Source organism: Haliotis rubra, unplaced genomic scaffold, assembly GCF_003918875.1.
Source record: "Haliotis rubra isolate DU_JTF1 unplaced genomic scaffold, ASM391887v1 Scf436, whole genome shotgun sequence".
In the NCBI taxonomy this organism is placed as follows: domain Eukaryota; kingdom Metazoa; phylum Mollusca; class Gastropoda; order Lepetellida; family Haliotidae; genus Haliotis; species Haliotis rubra.
The window spans coordinates 271,010-292,377 of NW_025767120.1; the positions used below are offsets into that span (position 1 = coordinate 271,010).

A 21,368-nucleotide genomic window follows, 5' to 3' on the forward strand; every position below is an offset into this window, starting at 1 on the left:
CACATGCAATACAGCAATTAATACTCCCTTGTTGTTACCTGTGTTAGGCGGTATAAACCTACACATGTTATTTGTCATCATTCACTTGATGGTCAGTTAATGAATTTATAACAGGTATAATTAGTGGTAACACACTTAGATTACCCGACAAAGGTTCCCATTTGGCATTTCTTGTGTCTGGAGTAAATATTCAACATTATAAACATCGAACAAAGGATTAACCGATAACATGCTGATTGATTAATTACTTTTATCTTACACAGCGGAATTGTCAAAAGGTAGTGTTTATGTATGTAGATTTACTAATCTATACTGAATACACTCATGTCGTGGTGGGTGTATAGCGTAAAACAAGCGTCCTTCTTTCAAAGGATTAACCGGCAATACATTGATTGATTGCCAATTATTGGCTAACTAAATTACTGTTTTTTAAAGAAAGGCGGACATTATGCAATTAGTTGCCAGGTGTGCTATCTTGGGTGACCAATGAGACTATACACCAATACCTGAAAAGATTTATCACTTTTAGGTATATTAAACTGTTAAAAAGACACATCATTTGGAACAGTTTTGTGGATATTGATGGATACATTCCTCGAACAAGGTAATGGCCTGATATTGTTCCTATAACTTTAATCTGTTTTAATTTTAATATTTGCATTTTGTTTTTATTCATTTGTCGTAGCATTCAACAGAATCATTGTTTTCGCCGTGAAGTGTAATGAGACAGATAACATGCACTAGGTGATGTGTGCTGATTATGATTCACATTGGCAAACTATCAAATGTCTAGATATTACAGTTCCGTTATAAATTCACTATAAGTATCAGCAGATCGTCTGCTTTTTATTTAGTTTCAAAATGCATATAAGTATGATAATAAACTAATTAGGATAATAAGACCAAATATACAGGCAGCACATTAACTAGTATCTACATACTGGTGATGGACATTAACCATGGGAATGTAGAAGGAATTTCAGCGCGCAGTATTGTGACTTCGACCCCACCCTCAGCTTCCGTGGAAGAAATCGTTATGTTATAAGTTGTGTCATGCAAAATCCGTTTGGTTATGATTCCAATACATATTTAACTTCTTGAGTAGAAAGTAGTTTTGATTTTCTAACTTGATGAAAACAAACTATAATCTCATTAATTCTAACAGATTTTTTATTTTTAAAATTAGCTCAGTACTATGGTTATTATATCATACAATATATTAGCTAACAACTCTAGAAGTTTTGCTATTATATTTAGCTTAAGTTTCATCATATCTTAAGCTCAGTAATATGGTCACATTTTATATACATATTAGCTAACAAACTCTACGGAGTTTTTGCTATTATATAGCTTAAGTTGAATTATATTTGTACTATATTATATAGCTTAAGTTTATGCATATCTTAAGCTTAGTACTTTGGTTACTTCATAAAAGTATATTAACTATAAACTCAAGGAGTTTATGCTATCACATTAACAACTTAAGTCTACTAGTCTTAAGCTTTGTACTAATGTTGTATATACTTTATCATAATAAGTATATTGTAATAGTTATATTGTAATAACCCATATATGGCAGCTGATAAGTTAGCAGCAGGAATTCATCAGTTCAGTGCCTTTTATGAAGTTCCCATAGGGTTATTACAGTCATTACAATTCAAATCACTAATTATCCAAATCCAAAGTATTATATATTCCCACCTCCATAGCCGTTGAGTTCTACAAGCAAATAAGCATGAGTCAGGATAAGGAAAATATGTAATTTTCTGAGTAAAATTGATATTTTATACTTATCCTGACTCATGAGGTAAGCCCTCCCGTCCTCCCCACATAACACTTTGGATTTCCCTGTAAATTCAAGTGTTGGGCTCGCTAGGAAAGGAGAGAGTGAGGCACATGGTGGGAGGTGGCGCCCTCGTTCCCGAGCTTGCGAGGGGAAAGATAACTCAGGGTGAGTACTAATTAGTGATTTTACATTGAAGGGAACTTCAATTGGGAGATACAAGTGTTCCACTGTGTTCGCAAAGAAGAAGAAGACAAGCAAATAAGCATGAGTCAGGATAAGTATAAAATATCAATTTTACTCAGAAAATTACATATTTGTTAGTAAATTATTCAACTACTAACATTACCAATATGTTTTTCAACTTCATTCTGCAGGTGGACATGACGAAGGTGAATGTGGACACACTGAAGCCGTGGATTGCCAAACGAATCACTGAACTTCTAGGCTTAGAAGATGACGTTATCGTTGAATTTGTATATAATCAGTTAGAAGAAAGGGTGAGAGTTTTTTTTGTAATGGTTATTTTCATCCCATCCAACATGCCATTTACTGCATGAGTATGCTCTTTTTTGTCTAGGAATACATTGAACCTGAATATATATGATAGGAATTAAATCAGTGATAATTCATATCTAACCACAAACCATATAGTTATCATAATCAGGGCACACAATGCCTAGTGACAGTCTTCATATTTCTTTGTCAAATTCCCATCAGTTTTGAACTTAAGAATACATTGTGTATTATTATTATGTTATCCAAGCTAAACAAGAAAACAGATGTACAAATTGTATATGTTGTTGTGCATAGTTGTGTAGACGAAAGAGTTGTGCGATTTACTTACTCTTGACTGTTTCCTTCCGCTATTAGAGAAGATCATAATTTCTCGTCAGCGAGCTATCAGTGACAAGCCAAGAGATGATCTTGCAGGGTACAGTTATTCCATAGCTTTACATAGTTATCAGGACCAACCAAAATACCCTTGATCCTCGCGATGATGCTCCATCGCAAAGGTGGCTCTTGCACAACAGGGTTTGTATTTTATTTCTGTCAAGTTTTCAAAAGTCTTTCTACATGTACACGTTTCTCTCTGTAATCCCTTGCATTTGAGCTTCCCTATCCACAGTGGAAGGTAGTCAAGTTTACAAAGTCACCTGAATTCATGGAAGTTTGACAAATATCTTCAAATCTCAGCTTATTGTAAATATCATTTATCATGTCCACAGTAAATCCAATTTCAAAATACATAATGTTCCATGAGTATTTATTCAGGCATGTAAGAACTGTTCTCATGTTGATTTCTTCTAGGCAGCCATCTTGGAGCGCGGATCACCATCATTCGGATCTGCTACTGTTGACAGCCAACTTAAAATTTAACATTGTCAAGTATTGTACTGGAAAAGCCAATAGTGTCACAATACCATCGTTTGGAAAGTGGAAGATGTTGTGTGGTTGCTTGTTAGTAATGCATGACAATGAATTTATAATGTACATGATCTTTGGAAGCAAACAAGTCTCTCATAGCAAGGTGGACAGTATCTCAAACCCATCTCATTTAGGATATAAAATTGATGAAATGTGATTGTAGAATTAGAACTATGAATTTGTCTGAGGATGTAAAACACTAGAACCTTATTCATCTACTACGACTGTCAAGATGTTTGGCATAGTTTTGGTTAAATAAGGTTCTGGTAGAGGAGAAGAGATGTTTTCAGCAGTATAATTAGCATGCTACATTGTGACCTTCAAGTTCAAATATTTTTTCAAATTATGAACCTTTCTTTTGACTTGTAGTCATACTAGTAGGAGTACTATAAGTTCAACATGTTTGATTATAGTTGCAGTAGGGATGTACAAAGTATTGGAATATCATATACATTTAATAGGATGTAATCAGTTAATGTGTTTTAGTTGCATGTTATTCAGACGTGAAGTTTTTCAGAAAGTTTATGTATTGAAGCTACATTGACACTTTCTTCCAAGGAATGAGTATGGGTTTTAGATATAAGCATTTTTTTCTCTGGCATACACAATACCAATTGCTTATGTAGTGTCAGTATACAAGGGTTCCTGTATGCTAGAGGTAGTGTTATGGCAGGACAGTTATTTATGCAAGTGTTCTTCCCACCATGTATCTGCAGATGCCAGACCCAAGGGAGATGCAGATCAACCTCACTGGCTTCCTCAACCCCAAGAATGCCCGCATCTTCATGTCAGAACTTTGGGACTTGCTCTGTAGCGCACAAGAGAATGTTGGTGGCATTCCCACTGCATTCCTTGAACAAAAGAAAGAAGAAATCAAGAGAAGACAGGTAATGTTGTCCCTGTTCTTTTGTCTCATCACATGTTATTGTTGCCCCTGTCTGTAAGTTTTCTCCTGCCTCATGATCGCATTCGTGTAAATCTGGGATAGAATTTGTCCTCAGCAACCCATACTTAATGCAAGAGGTGACTAATGCTATAGGGTGGTCAGGCTTGCTGACTTGGTTGAAACGTCATCGTATCACAATTTCTTAGATCTATACTCATGCTGTTGATCACTGGATTATCTGGTTGATCTCTTGATAATTTACAGACCATCATCATATACTGTAAACATACTTATTTTTAGCGTGGTGCAATTTTCGCGGAATTGACAGTTTAGACTTCATCGCACGGTCAATTATTCGCGCAATCAGTAATTGCCGGAACTGCCAGCTGTCTCTTTGGCCGCCACTAATAGCAGTGAAAACAAACAGAGTGGCTTAACCTGTCAGGCGGCGTTTATTGCTTACTCACAGGAAATCTCTACCTGTGCGATATACTAGTACACAGTAATCCGTTTACTCCCGGAAGAGATGAAAAACACATCAGTCTTATGTTCCGAATTCTGACGATTTGACGAATTAACTTATACTGTATATGAAGCTCTTTGTGATTTCAAACAAGCCGGGTTGTTGTGAATGAGATGAGTGTTAGTGACTATATTCGCTTCATGATGTACTGGTGAATAAAATCTTAATGAATAAATAAAATACTGCTGTATTATTTCTTTCCGAGTTGTTTCACGGTAATCTGTTTTGTATCAAACCATCTGTCATGTGACCAATTTCCATGGCGGCCACAACACACATTGCTGTTTTCGCTAATTCAGCAATGGGATTTGGCTCATTATTTAATTATGTTTTGGGAAATCCATTACAGCGACAGTTAAGTATGATCAGTCGTCATTTTAAGATTCCCGTTGATTTCTGTTGTGATGTGTTATGGTAACAACTCAGGGGGCGAGCGTGGCTAGACTGAATGAATGACAGGTTTATTCGCGGTGTATAAATTTTCGGGCTAAAATGTTTTGCGCGAAAAGCGCGAAAATAAAACCTGCGCGAAATATAATACGTTTACAGTAGCTGGAATATTGCTCATTGAAACAAACATGATCAAATTACTGCTTCCCCCTCTGTAAGTGGTCTCATTGTCCTTTCCCTTTGCCCAATTGCTGGATATGCAACAATTATGAAGTTGTAACATATGCCATGTTTGGAATTACATTTCAGCAACCTATACTTGTCGTAAAAGGTGACTAACGGGATCGGGTGGTCAGGCTCACAGATTTGGTTGACACAAGTCATCGTATCCCTATTGTGTAGATCGATGCTCATGATGTTGATCACTGGATTGTCTGGTCCAGACTCTGTTATTTAGAGACCGCCACCATATAGCTGGAATATACTGAGTGCGGCATTAAAGAACAAATAAACTTTGTTTTTATCCCCCGCAACACGTTTTGCGGGGGGTATTAAAATGGACTTCGTCCGTCCGTCCGTGTACATTTGTCTTTTCCGGAGCAGAACTCTAAAACCATTCACTATTTCTTCACCAAACTTGGCACATAGATAGATCTGGTGGTGTACTGGTGCCTTTTGGTAGTTTTTGAATTCTGAATAAAATATTTTTGGCTTTTCCGTGGCAACAAGTTTGACTTAGCCTGAAATTGGTGGTAGTACTCTTTTCCGGAGCTGAACTCTAAAACCGTTCACTATTTCTTCACCAAACTTGGCACATAGATTGGTCTGGTGGTGTACTGGTTCCTTTTGGTAGTTTTGGATTTCTGAATAAAATATTTTTGGCATTTCAATGGCAACAAGTTTGAGGTGAGGTGAGGTGAAATTGGATTTAACGTCGTGCTTGAGAATATTTCGCTCATATGACGACGTGCATGCGTGTGTGTGTGTATGTGCGGCTGCTTGTACTAGCCCAGACTTAAGCAGGTTTTATAGTGCTAGCCCACTGAGATACCATACTGCAGTGAAGCATGGATACCCCACTCAGACACATTATACTGACTCCGAGCCAACCAGTCCTTGTTGTACCCATTAATGCCGAGCGCCATTCAGGGACCAACAAGTACCATGTTTAAACGTCTTTTGGTATGACGCGGTCGGGGATCGAACCCGCTACCTTCCGCTCTCCGTGCGGACGCTCTAACCACTACACCACGGAGGCGGTCACATCAAGTTTGATATAGACTGAAATTGGTGCTCCTTTCTGGAGCAGAACTTAAGAACCTTTCAATACTCTCCTTCCACTTTTCTATATACACACCTAAATATTTGACATAATCATAACTCGTAGACATAATCATGAAGAGTATTTTGCCATTGCGGGGGATATTGATGACTTTGTCTTCTTGTTTTGTACTCTTTTAACCATTACATATGAAAGATTTGTGGTTAGTCTTATGCAGAACACCAAATTCATTCTTAAAAAACTTGTGGTTAAGTAATACCGAGTGATTAAGAGTTGCCAGAAAGTTGCCTGCTTCACTCTCGCCCGCCAACGAGACAGGTTACCTAACTCTGTCGCCAGAGCAATGCAGTGACGTCATATGAGGAAGGATTTTCAGTTAGTTGCATAGAAAGTGTATAGCAAGCTCGTCATTTTGATGATTTCTCGACATCAACGAAGACATGCGGAATCATTGCGTTGTCGTCAATTGGTCCTAAGGGTTGGGCGATGATGTCACCATGCACAGATTTCCACAGGACCCCGCAGTTTGTGCTAAATGGGTTATGTTTGTGAGTGTGAAGCGAGCGTTGTGGAAGCCTGAAACGATATCTTACTTGTGTTCAGATCACTTCACGGAAGTTAAAGAATCAAAACTACTTACTAGTTGTAGTAAAATATGTATATGATTGATGACCATAAAGATTTTCCATGACACAACTTGTAACATAACGATTTCTTCCTCGGAAGCGTGGTTGTGTTCGAAGTAACAATAATACTGTAAGTAGTAATATATTGACACCCACCTCGCTTCCACGAGAGAAATTGTTATGTTATAAGCTATTTAATGCAAAATCCTATTGGCCATCAATCAAATACATATTTTACTACCAGTAGAAAGTAGGTTTTGATTTTGTAACTCGGTGAAAACAAACCTAAAGAGCATTTATTCTCTACTGGTAGATGCTTGCGACAGGGCGCCGCCGTTTTTTAAAATCGTAAAGTCACGGGCTAAAGTCTGTTAGAATTAATGAGATTATGGTTTGTTTTCATCAAGTTAGAAAATCAAAACTACTTTCTACTGGTAGTTAAATATGTATTTGAATCATGACCAAAAGGATTTTGCATGACACAACTTATAACATAACAATTTCTTCCATCGAAGCGAGGTGGGGGTCGAAGTGACAGGACTGAAATATCTAGGGCTGGGACGATTCACCGATGCATCGATGCATCCCAATACATTAAAGTTTGATACAGCTATCGTATCGTGCACTGGTGTATTGATACACAACTCTTTTTTCCAAAAAGTATTATCTTAAACATGTTACAGTACTTATGTAAAGAAAAATACGCAAGTATGATGGAGTTACCTGTATATTTATTTACAATAGTGTTCTTGTTAAACACAAATACCTTGAAATAAATCATTTTAAATCTTGATACCGTGTCATTCTTTCAAGGTGAATGTATCGTGATACGTATCATATCGCAGGTAAAATATTGCGATATGTATTGTATCGTGACATAGTGTATCGTCCCAGCCCTAGTAATATCTAGACATTTTATAGTTTGCCAATGTGAATCATAATTCGCACACGCCCTAGTGTATGTTGTCTGTCTCATTACACTTCCCTGCGAAAACAATGATTATGTTGAATGCTACGACAAATGAATAAAAACAAAAAGCAAATATTAAAATTAAAACAGATTAAAGTTATAGGAACAATGTCAGGCTATTACCTTGTTCAAGGAATGTATCCATTAATATCCACAAAAACGAGTGATATGCCATTCATCTGCAGCTGTTCCAAGTGATGTGTCTTTTAACAGTCTAATATACGAAAAAGTGACATATCGTTTCAGGTATTTCACATTGGTGTATAGTCTCATTGGTCACCCAAGATAGCACACCTGCCAACTAATTGCATAGTGTCCGCCTTTCTTTAAAAAAATGTAATTTAGTTACCCAATAATGAGCAATCAATCAATGTATTGACGGTTAATCCTTTGAAAGAAGGACGTTGTTTTTTCGCAGACACGACAGAGTGTATTCAGTATAGACTAGTAAATCTACATACATAAACACTACCTTTTGACAAATCCGCTGTGTAAGATGAAAGTAATTAATCAATCAGCATGTTATCAGTTAATCCTTTGATTGATGTTTATAATAATGAGTATTTACTCCAGACACAAGAAATGCCAAATGGGAACGTTTGTCGGGTAATCTAAGTGGTGTTACCATTAATTATACCTGTTATAAATTCATTAACTGACCATCAAGTGAATGATGACAAATAACGTGTAGGTTTATACCACCTAACACGGGTTACAGCAAGGGAGTATTAATTGCTGTATTGCATACAATTTTAATTGCATGTGAAAACTTATGGGCCAACACTGTTTTGAGAATACATGTACAAACAGAACTTTATTGTTGCATAAGAAATACATATAAGCATTTGCTGTGTGCTAAGACTGTATGTACATATTTACCTAAGTAAATTTTCAGATTCTTCTAGCAATGGCAAAGTAGGGTTGTTTAGTTTACGGATTCAGCTAAATCAAATGTCAATTTTTCATATTATATGTAATAGACGTCATATTTTTACATGACATGATTAAATATTGAGGTAAAAAACACAGAAATTGGATCAATTTGTATCAGTCATTATACCATCCAGAGAAAACCCGAAAAAGCCCACACTGCTTTGATACTTTAATACAATCAGACAAGAACTACCGGGAATATTTTCAAATAACTGCATCTGATGGGCATCCACCCTTCTTAATGTCGTACTGTTTAGGTTGAAAAAATTAACCGTAACCGTGCTGAGCGAGGCTGATCATCGTTTTCGCTATCACTAGCGTCTGGCTTGAACAAATAAGGCCAAGCGATTTTGACAGAATCGTCTATGAAAACAAGTTGTAACTCAGAAACTAGGCAAAGCAGAAGACAAAATTAAATGACAGTAGATTGTGAGAACATATAGCTTTCATTTTTCACAACAGTTGTCACAATTTCAGGTTTATACAAACCTGTAAACAAGATAATTTACCCCCTGAAATGTACATGAATTCTGCATCAGCCCTCATATCTATTCCTCATATGACGTCACAGAGACGCGCCGCTCTGATTGGTTGAAATTTCGTTCGCGGGTGATAATTGTGCACTGTTGTCAAAAAGGTCGATTTAAGTTAATTATAGATCGAAATGAGTAGTTTTAATGACGGGGTTTCATTTATAATGATGCCAATTAGTGATTTATGTATTTGTACCCCCCTAGAGTATATGTGATCTTTAAACAACAAATCAGCCAACCAACCAGCCAGCCAGCCAGCATTTTCTCTGTAAAGTACAGTGTTTAATTATGCAATGACATCCTTTGATGCTGTTGACTGATACTTCAAAGTAATTAACCCAGTGAAGACTTTACTGTTGATGGTTACTGTGTTGCTACCTCAGGCTGAGCAGGAACGAATCCAGACAAGTCTGAAGAAGCATGAGGAGCAGATCAAGGAGGCCCTGGCCAAAGAGAGAGAGAAGAGTGAAAAAAAGGACAGAGACAGCAGGTAGGCTTGGCAAGGCTAGTGTGATGTCTCTGTTTCCACTATCCCCTCCCTCTCAAAGGGGGATGTAGTCAGTGGTTAAAGTATCTGCTCATCACTCCGAAGACCTGGCTTTGATTCCCCACATGGGTACAATGTGTGAAGCCCATTTCTGATGTCCTCCCCTTTGATATTGCTGGAATATTGCTAGAAGCAGTGTAAAACCATACACTCTCAAAGGGAGGGCAGATAGTGTTTTTACCTTGGTTGGGTTTTGTGTTGGTATTGATTCCCAACCTATTCCAAGCCAAAACTTTGAAACAGTTCACTGTTTTTGAGCAAAAACTTGGCATTGTTTATCTGCTAACTGGTAGCCTTTGCTATGTTGAAATTATATTTCTATCTGGGCTGTGAGCTTTTGACCAAGATTATACTCATAGACTTCCATTCTAAGCCATGTCTCAAACTATTGAATATTTTTTTCACGAAACTATAAATGTACAAGGACCAAATGCCATTGCCTTTTCTTCTTTTTATTCATTCTTGTTGATTTTCTTGTATCCATGGAAACAATTATCTCAAACTTAATCTCAAACAAATTGTGTTTGTTCCCCGCTAATATCTATTTCTCCATGAAACCGTTTTCTTTATATTATTTACTGTTTGTCAGATTTGCAAACACATAAGAACAAAAACTTGAACTAATGTGTTGAGGAAAGTGGGGGAGTGGCACTAAAACATGTTTTAATTAACATTGTAACCCTGACACCTGACAGTGCAGATTGTTCCTCATGCTGTAAACCAGTAGTTTGTTCATTATCTAAGGGTTTGGGACACATGAAATACTGACATCTAAAGGGTTCATGCATTTGCTTGGCCCTGTGAAGACTCGGGTTGAAAGATGTCACAACATCGTATCTTTCTTAGATCAAGCGTGCAGACATGGTGATTTGGTCGATAGCTAGTGTCACACATGGCATGGGACAATACCAGCCACTGGTCTGGTCACTGTGATGTAGTTATATATATTTTTAACTTACCTTACCATAGGTCTTATGCATATTACCTCAAGCTCCGCTTAAAGAGATCAGACAGTCGTTGATTCGCCATTCTGTAGAACGGCCACCTCGTGTATCGACGAGTGTACAGGCAACGGAAGTGACGTGATCTCCCCTCCCGCGCAAGCGCGGTCCATCCAAAATCACTTTTACTTCAAGCGTCTTGCTGGTCAGACGTTTTTGTTTCGCTAAGTTTCAGACACTTACTAATAGATTTCAGATATTAAAGTTATTGGTATGTATGTTTTTCTATCTTATGTCTCTTCTCTGTGGGTGAAGAACATAATTTACAAGTAACTTCACTTACCTGGCTACCTCGTGGTTATGTTTTTCACTTCGGCTTGGGGGGTGTGTCCCTCTAGGGTTCTTCCACCTTCTGTTTCATGCTTGTTTTTGTGTACCTCCTTTTTTCTTGCCTAATTTGTGTGTTTTTTCACGCTTTTTTCGGCTCAGTGTGGGGGCAGCCATCTTGGTTGTTTACACGACTGTCCCACTTACTTGGGCGTGCCCATTCTTGTGGGAGGGGTGCTTCCATTTTTTCGTCTGCAGGGGTTGTTTCTAGGTTTTTTACGTTTCACATTTGTGTGTTACAGCTTTTGGTGTGCATGACCCGGCAGTTTTGTTGCATCTGCAAGGTGCAGAAGTCTGCCAAGGACCCACACCCCTGGTGCCCAGACTGTGCGACTGTTGCCTGTTCCATTGACGAGCGCTGTCACTTTTTGTACTCCGCTGTCCGTCGCAGATTTCAAGGCCTACCTCAGCTAAGAAGAAACGCTTGTCACAACGGAAGAGGAAAATGTCTTCCCCTGTTTCTTCTGTGGACTCCCGGTCTTCTCCCCCTCGTACGCCGGTCGGACGCTCTTCTCCTGTGATAGATCAGCCGTCCACCCCTGCGCCTCGTTTGCTGACGCCTGAAGCCAAGCGCTCGTCTGACGCCTTTGTTGACCTATCCCACCCGGACGCTTTGTCGCATCCGGAGGTTCAGAAGTTGCTTCGGACGCTCCTTTTGCCGGCAGCTGCCGGAGCCCAAGCTAGCACCGTTCCAGCGCCGTTGCCTAGCTTTGTCCCTGCGCCGACGCCTGTGGCACTTGATTCTCCAGTTGCTGACTTGTTGCTTCAACCAACGTCGATGCCTACGCCGACGCCCATGCTGACGCCGACGCCTGTACCGACGCCAGCGCCAGCGCCAACTCCGACGCCTTTGGCAGACTACCGTATCCCCAGGAAGGCTACAGTGTCTAGAGAGGAGAACCTACAACGTCAGTTAATGGAAGAGCGTTCCCGACGTCAGGACGCCGAGCGTTCCCATCGTTCTCGACGATCTCGTTCCAGGTCTCCTCGGCAGCATCATCGGTCTAGGAGTCCTCGTCTTAGTTCGGATACTTCTCTTCGCCGTCGTCGGTCTGACTCAAGGTCTCGCTCTCCCGTACGTTCCAAGGATAGGGAGAGGCGCTCACGGTCACCGATGCGTGGTAGGCGATACCGTCGGTCCCGTTCAAGGTCACCTCCTGTTCACTGCTCGCCGCGACGTCCACGTTCCCCGACAGTTACTTTGAGTGCTGCTTCTCAGTTGTCATCGGTGCGCCCACGAAGCCTGCTGCTTCGGTCAGCGATTTACTGCTCCTACCGTGTCCTGGGAGGACACTGAGGGCGCTATTTTCTCCGATTATAATGAGGAAATGTTGCAAGAGGATGATGATGATGGGGCACCTACCTCCCTCTCTGCTGTGTTCGACTGGATTGCCGACAGACTGCCGGATTGTCCTTCTCCCTCTTCAGGTTCGGCCGACCCGAAGGCTATTCGGTCTTCTCCGGAGTTACTCCTCCCGCCTCACCCGATGGTGGCCGATGCTGTGGCTTCTTTGGACGCTGATTTTGCTACTTTGTCTCTCAATACCACGATAAAGGCTCCTAAGTCACGCATAAAGGGGATTACAAGATTCATAGTTTGGATTTTGCCGATGGAGGCGCTGCTCATGACGAGTCCCTCAAGCTTATCGGCTTCCCCACAGGCATCCTACCGAGTGCAGGACTCCAAGATGTTGGCCATTGATGCAGAACTCAAGCGGATGTTGAAGCCGGTATCAGCGTTGGCCTCGCAACTTCGGCTGCTGCTTGGGATCTGGACGGAAGACAACACGCCAAGGTTAGAACATCTTACCACCCTGTTTCAATGGCAGGGCAAGGTGTTGCATGATTTGCTGGCGCACCTGGCGGCTCTGGCCATGACAACGGTTGTTCGGGCGGATGGGTTTCCTGGAGCCCTGTTCTTGGCAGGAAGAGTTTAAAAGGAAACTGTTAAGAGCCCCTTTGCGCGTCCTCGTTTCCTCTTTAATGACGGCATTCGGAGGTGTATAAGGAACACGCAGAGCTTACCAATACGGAGGTTTCTTTGTCTACGTTCGAAGCTTTGAGTTCGCCTTCGTGGCAGATCATCTGCAAGGGGTAGAGGGAAGCGCCGTACGCCCCGAAGAGACTCCGTCCGCGGCGCCTCTGGCAGAGGACGTGGCGTGGCAGATCGAACCTGTTTTTCAGCCCAGCAGGATCGCCCCCGGGACCCCCTTCGGCCCGGCAGGGTAGGGGGAGGCCCTTTACCGCCGGTCACTGAAGTTGCGACCCAACACGACTGGGACCTCCGCCCCCAGTCGTGCGGTTTCGATCCTACTCCAGTAGGCGGGAGACTGGGGATCTTCTGGCCCAATTGGACAATCCTGGAAGACCCGTTTATCACCAACATTCTCAGGACCGGTTACAAGCTGCCAACGCCGCCGTTCGCCTCTGACTGACTTCAACGCTCCAGTCGCGTGTGTATGCTCCAGACCAACAGTTACTGCTAGCAGACAGCATCCACACTCTGTTACGCAAACAAGCTATAGAGACAGTGCTAGACCCCCGACAGTCCCCGGGGTTCTACTCACCAATCTTCCTGGTTCCCAAGAAGGACTCAGGGAAACTACGCATGATTCACAACATGGCAGTTTTCAACCACCTTTATCTTTCGGAACCGCCTCACTTCCGCATGGTGTCCCTGGAACAGCTACGAGCCAAGCTTGCGCCCAGGGTCTGGTTGGCCAGCCTCGACCTTCAGGATGCCTACCTGCATGTGCCCATTTACCACCGTCACAGAAAGTACCTGAGGTTCTTTTTCAACGGGTCCCACTACCAGTGGAAAGTGCTTCCATTTGGAATTTCCACGGCCCCGTGGCTTTTTACTCGGATTACCTCGCCGATCACCCGGTTCCTCCATCTCAGGGGCATCGACTTCGACCCTTATATAGACGACTGTCTCATGAACCACCTCGACCCTCAGTTGCTTCGCAAACAGATGCACTTTGCCATTCATCTCTTGCAGCAACTGGGATGGATTATCAACATAGACAAATCCCACCTGGAGCCGTCCCAGGAACTGACGTTTATAGGAGGCCTCTTCCTGACACATTGCGACCTTGTCAGGATTCCGCTAGATCGCTGGAGAAAGATTGTCAGTTTCGCCAACCCCGAGGTCTATCCCAGCCGCTCGTGCTCAGGGAGTGGCAGTCCCTCTTAGGTCTCCTCACCTCAGCCCAGGACTTGACGCTCAGAGGTCGCTTGATGCTTCGGCCGTTACAGCGCTTCCTGTTGCCTTACATCCAGGCGGACGACCTTCAGTTGAGGTTCCTTTGCCCCTGCATCTCCACGCTTACCTCCGTTGGTGGACTGTCGAGTCGAACGTCTGCGCGCAGGAGTCTCCTTGACAGAGTTTGTTCACGATCACGAACTGTTAAGTAGATGCGTCTCTTCAAGGTTGGGGTGCTCACCTCAACGACCAGACCACCTCGGGGCTGTGGTCAGGCACCGAGCTAGGATGGCACATCAACAACTTGGAGCTGCAAGCAGTCATTTTGGCGGTTCGACACTGGTGCCTCTGTTCGCGGAACACCAGGCTCCTGATAGCGCCGGACAATTCCACGGTGGTGTGGTTGATTCACAATCAGGGAACGACCAGGTCCAAACAGTTGTTGGAGCAGACGTTCCAGCTGGCCAGTCTCCTGGACGACAATGGCATCAGCGCCAGAGCCCGACACATCCCAGGGTGCAAGAACGTTTTGGCAGACGCTCTCTCAAGGCCGGGCAAACCGTCTCCAACAGAGTGGATGCTACATCCAGAAGCGCTCAAACTTCTTTGTCACAGTCGGGCCGCCATCTGATCGACCTGTTTGCGACTCTCGCTTCAACACACAGCTGCCGTTGTAACGTGTCTCCGATTCCAGATCCAGCGGCATGGGCGGTCGACGCCATGTCCTTTGTCGGGAGGGTCTGGGACGTGTAACGCCTTTCCACCACCAGTTCTGTTGCCAGCGGTAATAGCAAAGGTCAAGCGGACAGAGACGCATTCGTCTGCTTTTGGTCGCGCCTTTGGTGGCCAGCCAGAACCTGGTTCCCAGATCTCGCGCCGTCTCGCCGAAAAGAAGTCCGCAACAGTTACCAGACTGGCCTCACCTGCTCAGGCATCCCCACAGTCGACAGTGGCATCCCGATCCGACTCGGTTTCATCTGTGCGGTTGGATCATCTGCAAAAGCGCTGAAGGCCAAGGGCTTTCCACGGGTGTCGCCAAGGTTATTGCTCGTGCTCATCGAAGTCTCCCACAAGATCACTCTATGATGATAAGTGGGTTTCTTTTGAGAAGTTTTGTGCACAGAAGTCCAAGGACCCGCTGAAGGCTTCTCCTCAGTTTATAGCAGAGTTCCTTTCTTTCTTCGGAAGTCCCGCGCCTCAAGGGCAACACTATAGGAACTTATTTATCGGCTCTTAACTCCGCTCTGGCGGTCAAGCGCGACAAAAAGATTTCCAAGGTGCCAGAACTCATCGCCGCCCTCAAAGCGTTTAAGCTGGAGGACCAGAAGGCAAAGCTCTGTCCTCCGGCTTGGGACCTAAACGCCGTTCTTCGTCATCTGAGAGGTCCCCTTATGAGCCCTTGGACACGGCTTCTTTGAGAACCTCTCCAGGAAGACAGCCTTTCTCTTGGCCCCTGGCCACAGCAGCTAGGGGTTAGTGAGATCCACGCATTGATGTCACCAGGGTGCGTTTTGAGCAGTCACGGCATGGTCTTGTTCATCTCGACTGCTTTGGGATTTCGTGGCCAAGAACCAGCTGCCGGGACAACCGGATAGGATCTTCTCCATCCCTCCTTTGTCTTCCATTCTAGGACCTCACGACGCTGAGGAACAGCTGCTTTGTCCCGTGAGGGCACTTAAGATTTATATTGCCAAGTCATCTTCCAGGAGGCAGTCTCAGTAAGAGACTGTTCATCCCGCTGTCTTCTGTGGCCAAAGGTGAAGTTAATAAGAATACGCTTTGGGCTCTGGCTCTGCACTACCATCCTGACCGCCACGATGCGCGCTAAGATCTGCCCTCATCCTACAGCCACTAATCCGCATGAGATTAGGGCTCTGGCATCCACCATGGCTCTCCACAGAAACTGCACCGCTCCAGCCATCATGGAGGGTTGTTTTTGGAAGTCCTCTACTGTCTTCGCTAGTCATTACCTCATGGATTTGGCCGCCGAGGACGGAAGGTCTTCAATCGCTTGTCCACTGGTGGTTGCTCAGCAACTCACCCATCCTACCGCCCATTAGGTAACTACTTCTTCTTACCTTCTGGTCTTCAGGTTAACTTACACTCTGGGTGTATTTGTTTTCCTTAGGGTTGCCTTTAGTTACTATCTGTCTCCTGTTCCAGGCTTCCCAAGCGACAGTCTGGCGATTCAGTAGTTTCTTCTGGTTTTCCCTTGGCATGTGGGTTTTTCGTGGGACGGTCCTCTGGAGCCCCGACAATCACTGGCCCTACTGTCAATCCATATGCATAAGACCTATGGTAAGGTAAGTTAAAATTTATTAAAATCTAAATATTTTAGATATTTAAATACTTACCTTACCATAGGGCGGTAACTCCCTCCCAACGCTGGATGCTCCTCCCCTCTCTGGGCTCTTCGGACCTGGTCAGTAAAAGTGATTTTGGATGGACCGCGCTTGTGCGTGAGGGGAGATCACGTCACTTCCGTTGCCTGTACACTCGTCGATACACGAGGTGGCCGTTCTACAGAATGGCGAATCAACGACTGTCTGATCTCTTTAAGCAGAGCTTGAGGTAATATGCATAAGACCTATGGTAAGGTAAGTATTTAAATATCTAAAATATTTAGATTTTAATAATTTTCCTTATCCTGACTCATGCTTATTTGCTTGTCTTCTTCTTCTTTGCGAACACAGTGGAACTCTTGTATCTCCCAATTGAAGTTCCCTTCAATGTAAAATCACTAATTAGTACTCACCATGAGTTATCTTTCCCCTCGCAAGCGTGGGAACGAGGGCGCCACCTCCCACCATGTGCCTCACTCTCTCCTTCTTCGCCCAGTGAGCTGGACATGAGAGCGTCTGTGTCTCCCTACACACATATCCTTTATTTAAATTTAGTTTGTTACCTCTTATATTCATCTATAGAGGTGTAACTAGTATCCTTATTCAACATGCATTGATATTTATTCGTGTTTCTGCTGCTTTATTTACGGTTCGCCGTGTTTGCTCAGCAGTTTGCGTTAATGAAAATCTGCACTGTTTGTAAATTACGTTACTCTGCTGCCGATCCGCATTTAGTATGCCCTAGTTGCATAACTCCATGCTCTATTGTTTCACGCTGCAAATTATGTAATAATTTGTCTAATTCTGCCTTTGATAAATATTTATATTCCGTCTTGAGACGGGCGGCTGATAGATCTCGGAAACAATTTTCAGTCATGGCTAATAGATCAGAGTCAGATATACCCTGTCAACTGTTGGCGGACGACCCTCTACCGTCTGGTGTTCCGCCTGAGTTACCTTCGGGGGATAAGCGTGGGACGCAGTCCGCTATATCCAAGAAGCGACCTGCATCCCAGGACTTTCCATCATCACAGTCTAAGACTAGAAGAGCTTCCACGTCGTCTCAACGTACGCTCCGAACCCCCAGGTCTACAGCTTCGTCAAAAGGGAAATCCAAGAAGTCTACTAAAAATGCTTCTGACATTCTACCTGTTTCAGAATTGTGTTTATATGATGATGACATTCCGATTATCATTCCAGATGTACGTCATAAGAAGCGACCAGTATCGGCTACCGTCACTTCAGCGCAGATCAACACGCAACCAGAGATGCCTACGCTGACGCCTGAGATTATAACTGAGGGTCCTGTCACTATCACAGAGAGGACACCCTCAACGCCAGTGCAGACCGTCCCAGACGACCTGGTTAACCAAATCATAATGTTGATGGAAGACCGATACGGTTTACAGAGGCCTCAGAGCCGCGGGCCCCAGAGCCCAACCCATAATAAGTCATGTAGGGCCCCAGAGCCCGCTATGACTTCGCGTAGGGCCCTAGAGCCCACAAACGCCCCTCCACGAAGGGCAACCCAGCCCGTATCGAGGCGTTTCGCGAAGAACATCCCAGGCCGCCTCCACGACTGATCCAGATCCTCACCAGTTGCGAAGGGCTTCGCGGAGGAGGAGTGCTTCACCGAGCTCAGACCCTGTTGAACACAGAGGTCGTTCGCGAAGCAGGCTCCCATATAATGATTCAGACTCTGACTCGATACCTTCCCGAAGGCCCTCACGAAGGTTAAGTGGCTCCAAGTCATCTTCACCCAGAAGATCTAGAAGGGATTCATCGAGAGCTTCACGAAGCCACCAGCGTTCGCAGAGGAAGTCTCCTCCAAGGTCTCCCTATACTAGCCACTCGTCAGTCCGTTCACCACAATCTTCTCGTCGATCTTCTTACAGATCTAGGACTCCACCTCACTCTATTATATGTGATCCTACGTCAGAAGAGGAAGAAGGTATCGTATTCTCAGATGCAGAAATTAGATACTGGATGGTGAATGGATTAGAACTTGCTTCCCCGTCTAAGAACGAGAACTCAGCTCATACTTATTTGATGAAGGAAGATGATGCGGACACTATCACCTTACCTCCTATTGACCCGATAGCAGCGGTTCCAGCTAATCTGGATACAGCCTTTACCAAATCTCTTGAAATTTCAATCAACACATTTCCGGTTTTCAACGCCAAGAAATTTGCAGGTCACAATATGGACTCCTTTTTCAAGGCTCAAGAGATTGATGACAACTTTAAGTTAATCAGTGATGCCAAGTCCAGAAATTACAGATAGACGATCGCAAACTAGCCCAGTTGGATACCATTTCTAGGAGAATGTTTTTTGGATTGAATAGATCTAGAACTGTCAATGAAACTCTCATCACCAAGTTCAAAGATTCTACAGAGGAGGAAGATAGAATGATCTACTCGGCTCTACTCATGCAGAAAAGCGACCATCAGTTCCTTACAGTTTACTTGTCAGCGCTTACTGAAGCTACTACCATGGCTCGTCGTCAGGGTCTACTAGCCTCCTGCAATTGGGATAATCATTTTACGGAATCACTCTACGCTGCCCCTTGGTCATCGCCCTTACTTTTTGGTGGTAACATAGACAAGGTCTCCAAAGAGGTGTCTAAGGACTCTAGAGAGGTGCTTATGATCAAGTCCATGGATACGTTATTTAACGCCATTAAGCAATCATCCTTGAGATACTCTGGCAAGTCTAAATTCTCTGGACTACAGAAAGCACGGGACAAGAAATTGGCTACAGCAAAAGGTCCCAGGGAATCTTTTCACGCCCATACAGCAATTTCAGAGGAGGATCAGCAAGAGGCAGATCATCCAGAGTTTCCCGCGGATTTAGACGATGAAATACAGGTTCGGAACGACTGGAGTCTTCCACCCCCAGCCGTTCCAGTACAACCTTCTCAAGTGGGTGGACGCCTTCAGCTGCACTGGGAAAACTGGGGATTACTACAAGATCCTTATGTATCCAACATCCTACAGCACGGATATCAAATACAACTCAAGGCCATACCTCCGCTAACAGTCATCCCTCCAAGGTTCGACTTTCAACCGCACAACTACCTATGTTAAGAGAAACAGTAGCTACTCTGCTAAACAAACAGGCCTTAGAAGTTCTGGATCAGCTAAACATCGCATTCAGGTTTCTACTCCCCAGTTTTCCTAGTGCCCAAGAAAATTCCTAGGAAAAGTTTCGCCTCATATACAACATGAGCATCTTCAACAAAGACTATCTAAGCAAACCGCCAGCTGTTTAGCATGATACACTAACCGCAACTTCGCACTTAATTAGGTCCCAAAGATTACATGGCCAGCATAGATTTGCAAGACGATATCTACACATTCGATTCATCCCAATTCAAGGAAATATCTAAGATTTATCCTAGACGGGAAACATTACCAATGGAAAGTACTTCCCTTCGAATCTCATCGCCCCTTGGGTATTCACAAGAGTGACGAAGCCTTTTGTCGATACCTACATCGCCAAGGTCTTCGTGAGCGCATTTTACCTAGACGACGGGATACAAGTGGATCCAGATCCACAGCGTCTCAGACTACAGCTGAACTTTATAATCAAGTTACTAACTCAACTAGGATGGTTAGTAAATCTACTCAAGTCGGACCTAGAACCAACGCAAGATCTGCAATTTCTAGGTATACGATTTCTAACAGCCCAGAATCGTTTAGTAGTCCCGGAGGACAGATGGATCAAGATCCAACAGTTAATCCCACAAGCCTTACTCTCTCCGCTACCACTACGACAGTGGCAGATCCTATTGGGACTATTCACATCAGCCCAAGACTTGACAGTCAGAGGCAGGCTTCAATTACGTTCGTTACAAGTCCTCATCAATGTGCACCTCGAGGACCCTCTACCGTTCAGTCTACCAGATCACGTCAAACCTCATCTACTCTGGTGGACCAAGAGATTGAATGTTTGCGTAGGCGTCTTCTTAATAGAGCCGGAATCGGAAACACATCTCTACGTAGACGCGTCACTACAAGGTTGGGGAGCCCACCTTGCCTACAAGACAGCGTCAGGCCTATGGAGCAATCAAGAGAGCAAATGTCACCTAAATCTGCTAGAGATGCAAGCAGTCATAAATGCCATAAGTCACTGGAGCAACCTACTACAGAACGCTCAGTTGATGATCCACACAGACAATTCGACAGTGGCGTTTTATGTGAACAAACAAGGCTCAACAACGTCATCGAACCTACTGTCTCTATGTTTCCTATTATTCGATCTAATCGACAATCTAAACATACATGTCAGAGCTTGCCACATTCCAGGAGCAAAGAATGTATTAGCAGACGCCTCTCGCCACACCTACCGCCGACAGAATGGATGCTCCACACAGAGATATTCACTCAAATAATCATGGAAATAGGATCTCCACTAGTAGACCTATTCGCCACTCGATTCAACAAACAACTGACAATTTTCGTATCGCCAGTTCCAGACCCACTAGCATGGGCAACGGACGCACTAAGCATATCGTGGGAGGGACTCAACGCGCGACGCTTCCGCCACCAGCGTTAATCCCATTAAGTCTTACTCAAAATCAGTCAAACGCA

The 21,368-nt window shown here is 43.6% G+C and overlaps 1 protein-coding gene across 5 annotated transcripts in view; it reads left to right on the forward strand.

The window, feature by feature from the left end:
- Positions 1 to 21,368, forward strand: part of LOC124289227 (serine/arginine repetitive matrix protein 1-like) — a 57,924-nt gene that overhangs the window by 16,001 nt on the left and 20,555 nt on the right. For 2 of the 5 annotated variants that reach the window (XM_046725830.1, XM_046725831.1), the window contains exons 3-5: positions 2,161 to 2,283; positions 3,928 to 4,098; positions 9,738 to 9,844. In XM_046725830.1, the coding sequence (XP_046581786.1) occupies positions 2,161 to 2,283; positions 3,928 to 4,098; positions 9,738 to 9,844 (401 nt within the window). Of the gene's footprint in view, positions 1 to 2,160; positions 4,099 to 9,737; positions 9,845 to 21,368 lie in introns of those variants that run through there. The other 3 variants (XM_046725832.1, XM_046725833.1, XM_046725834.1) reach the window with 3 other exon arrangements.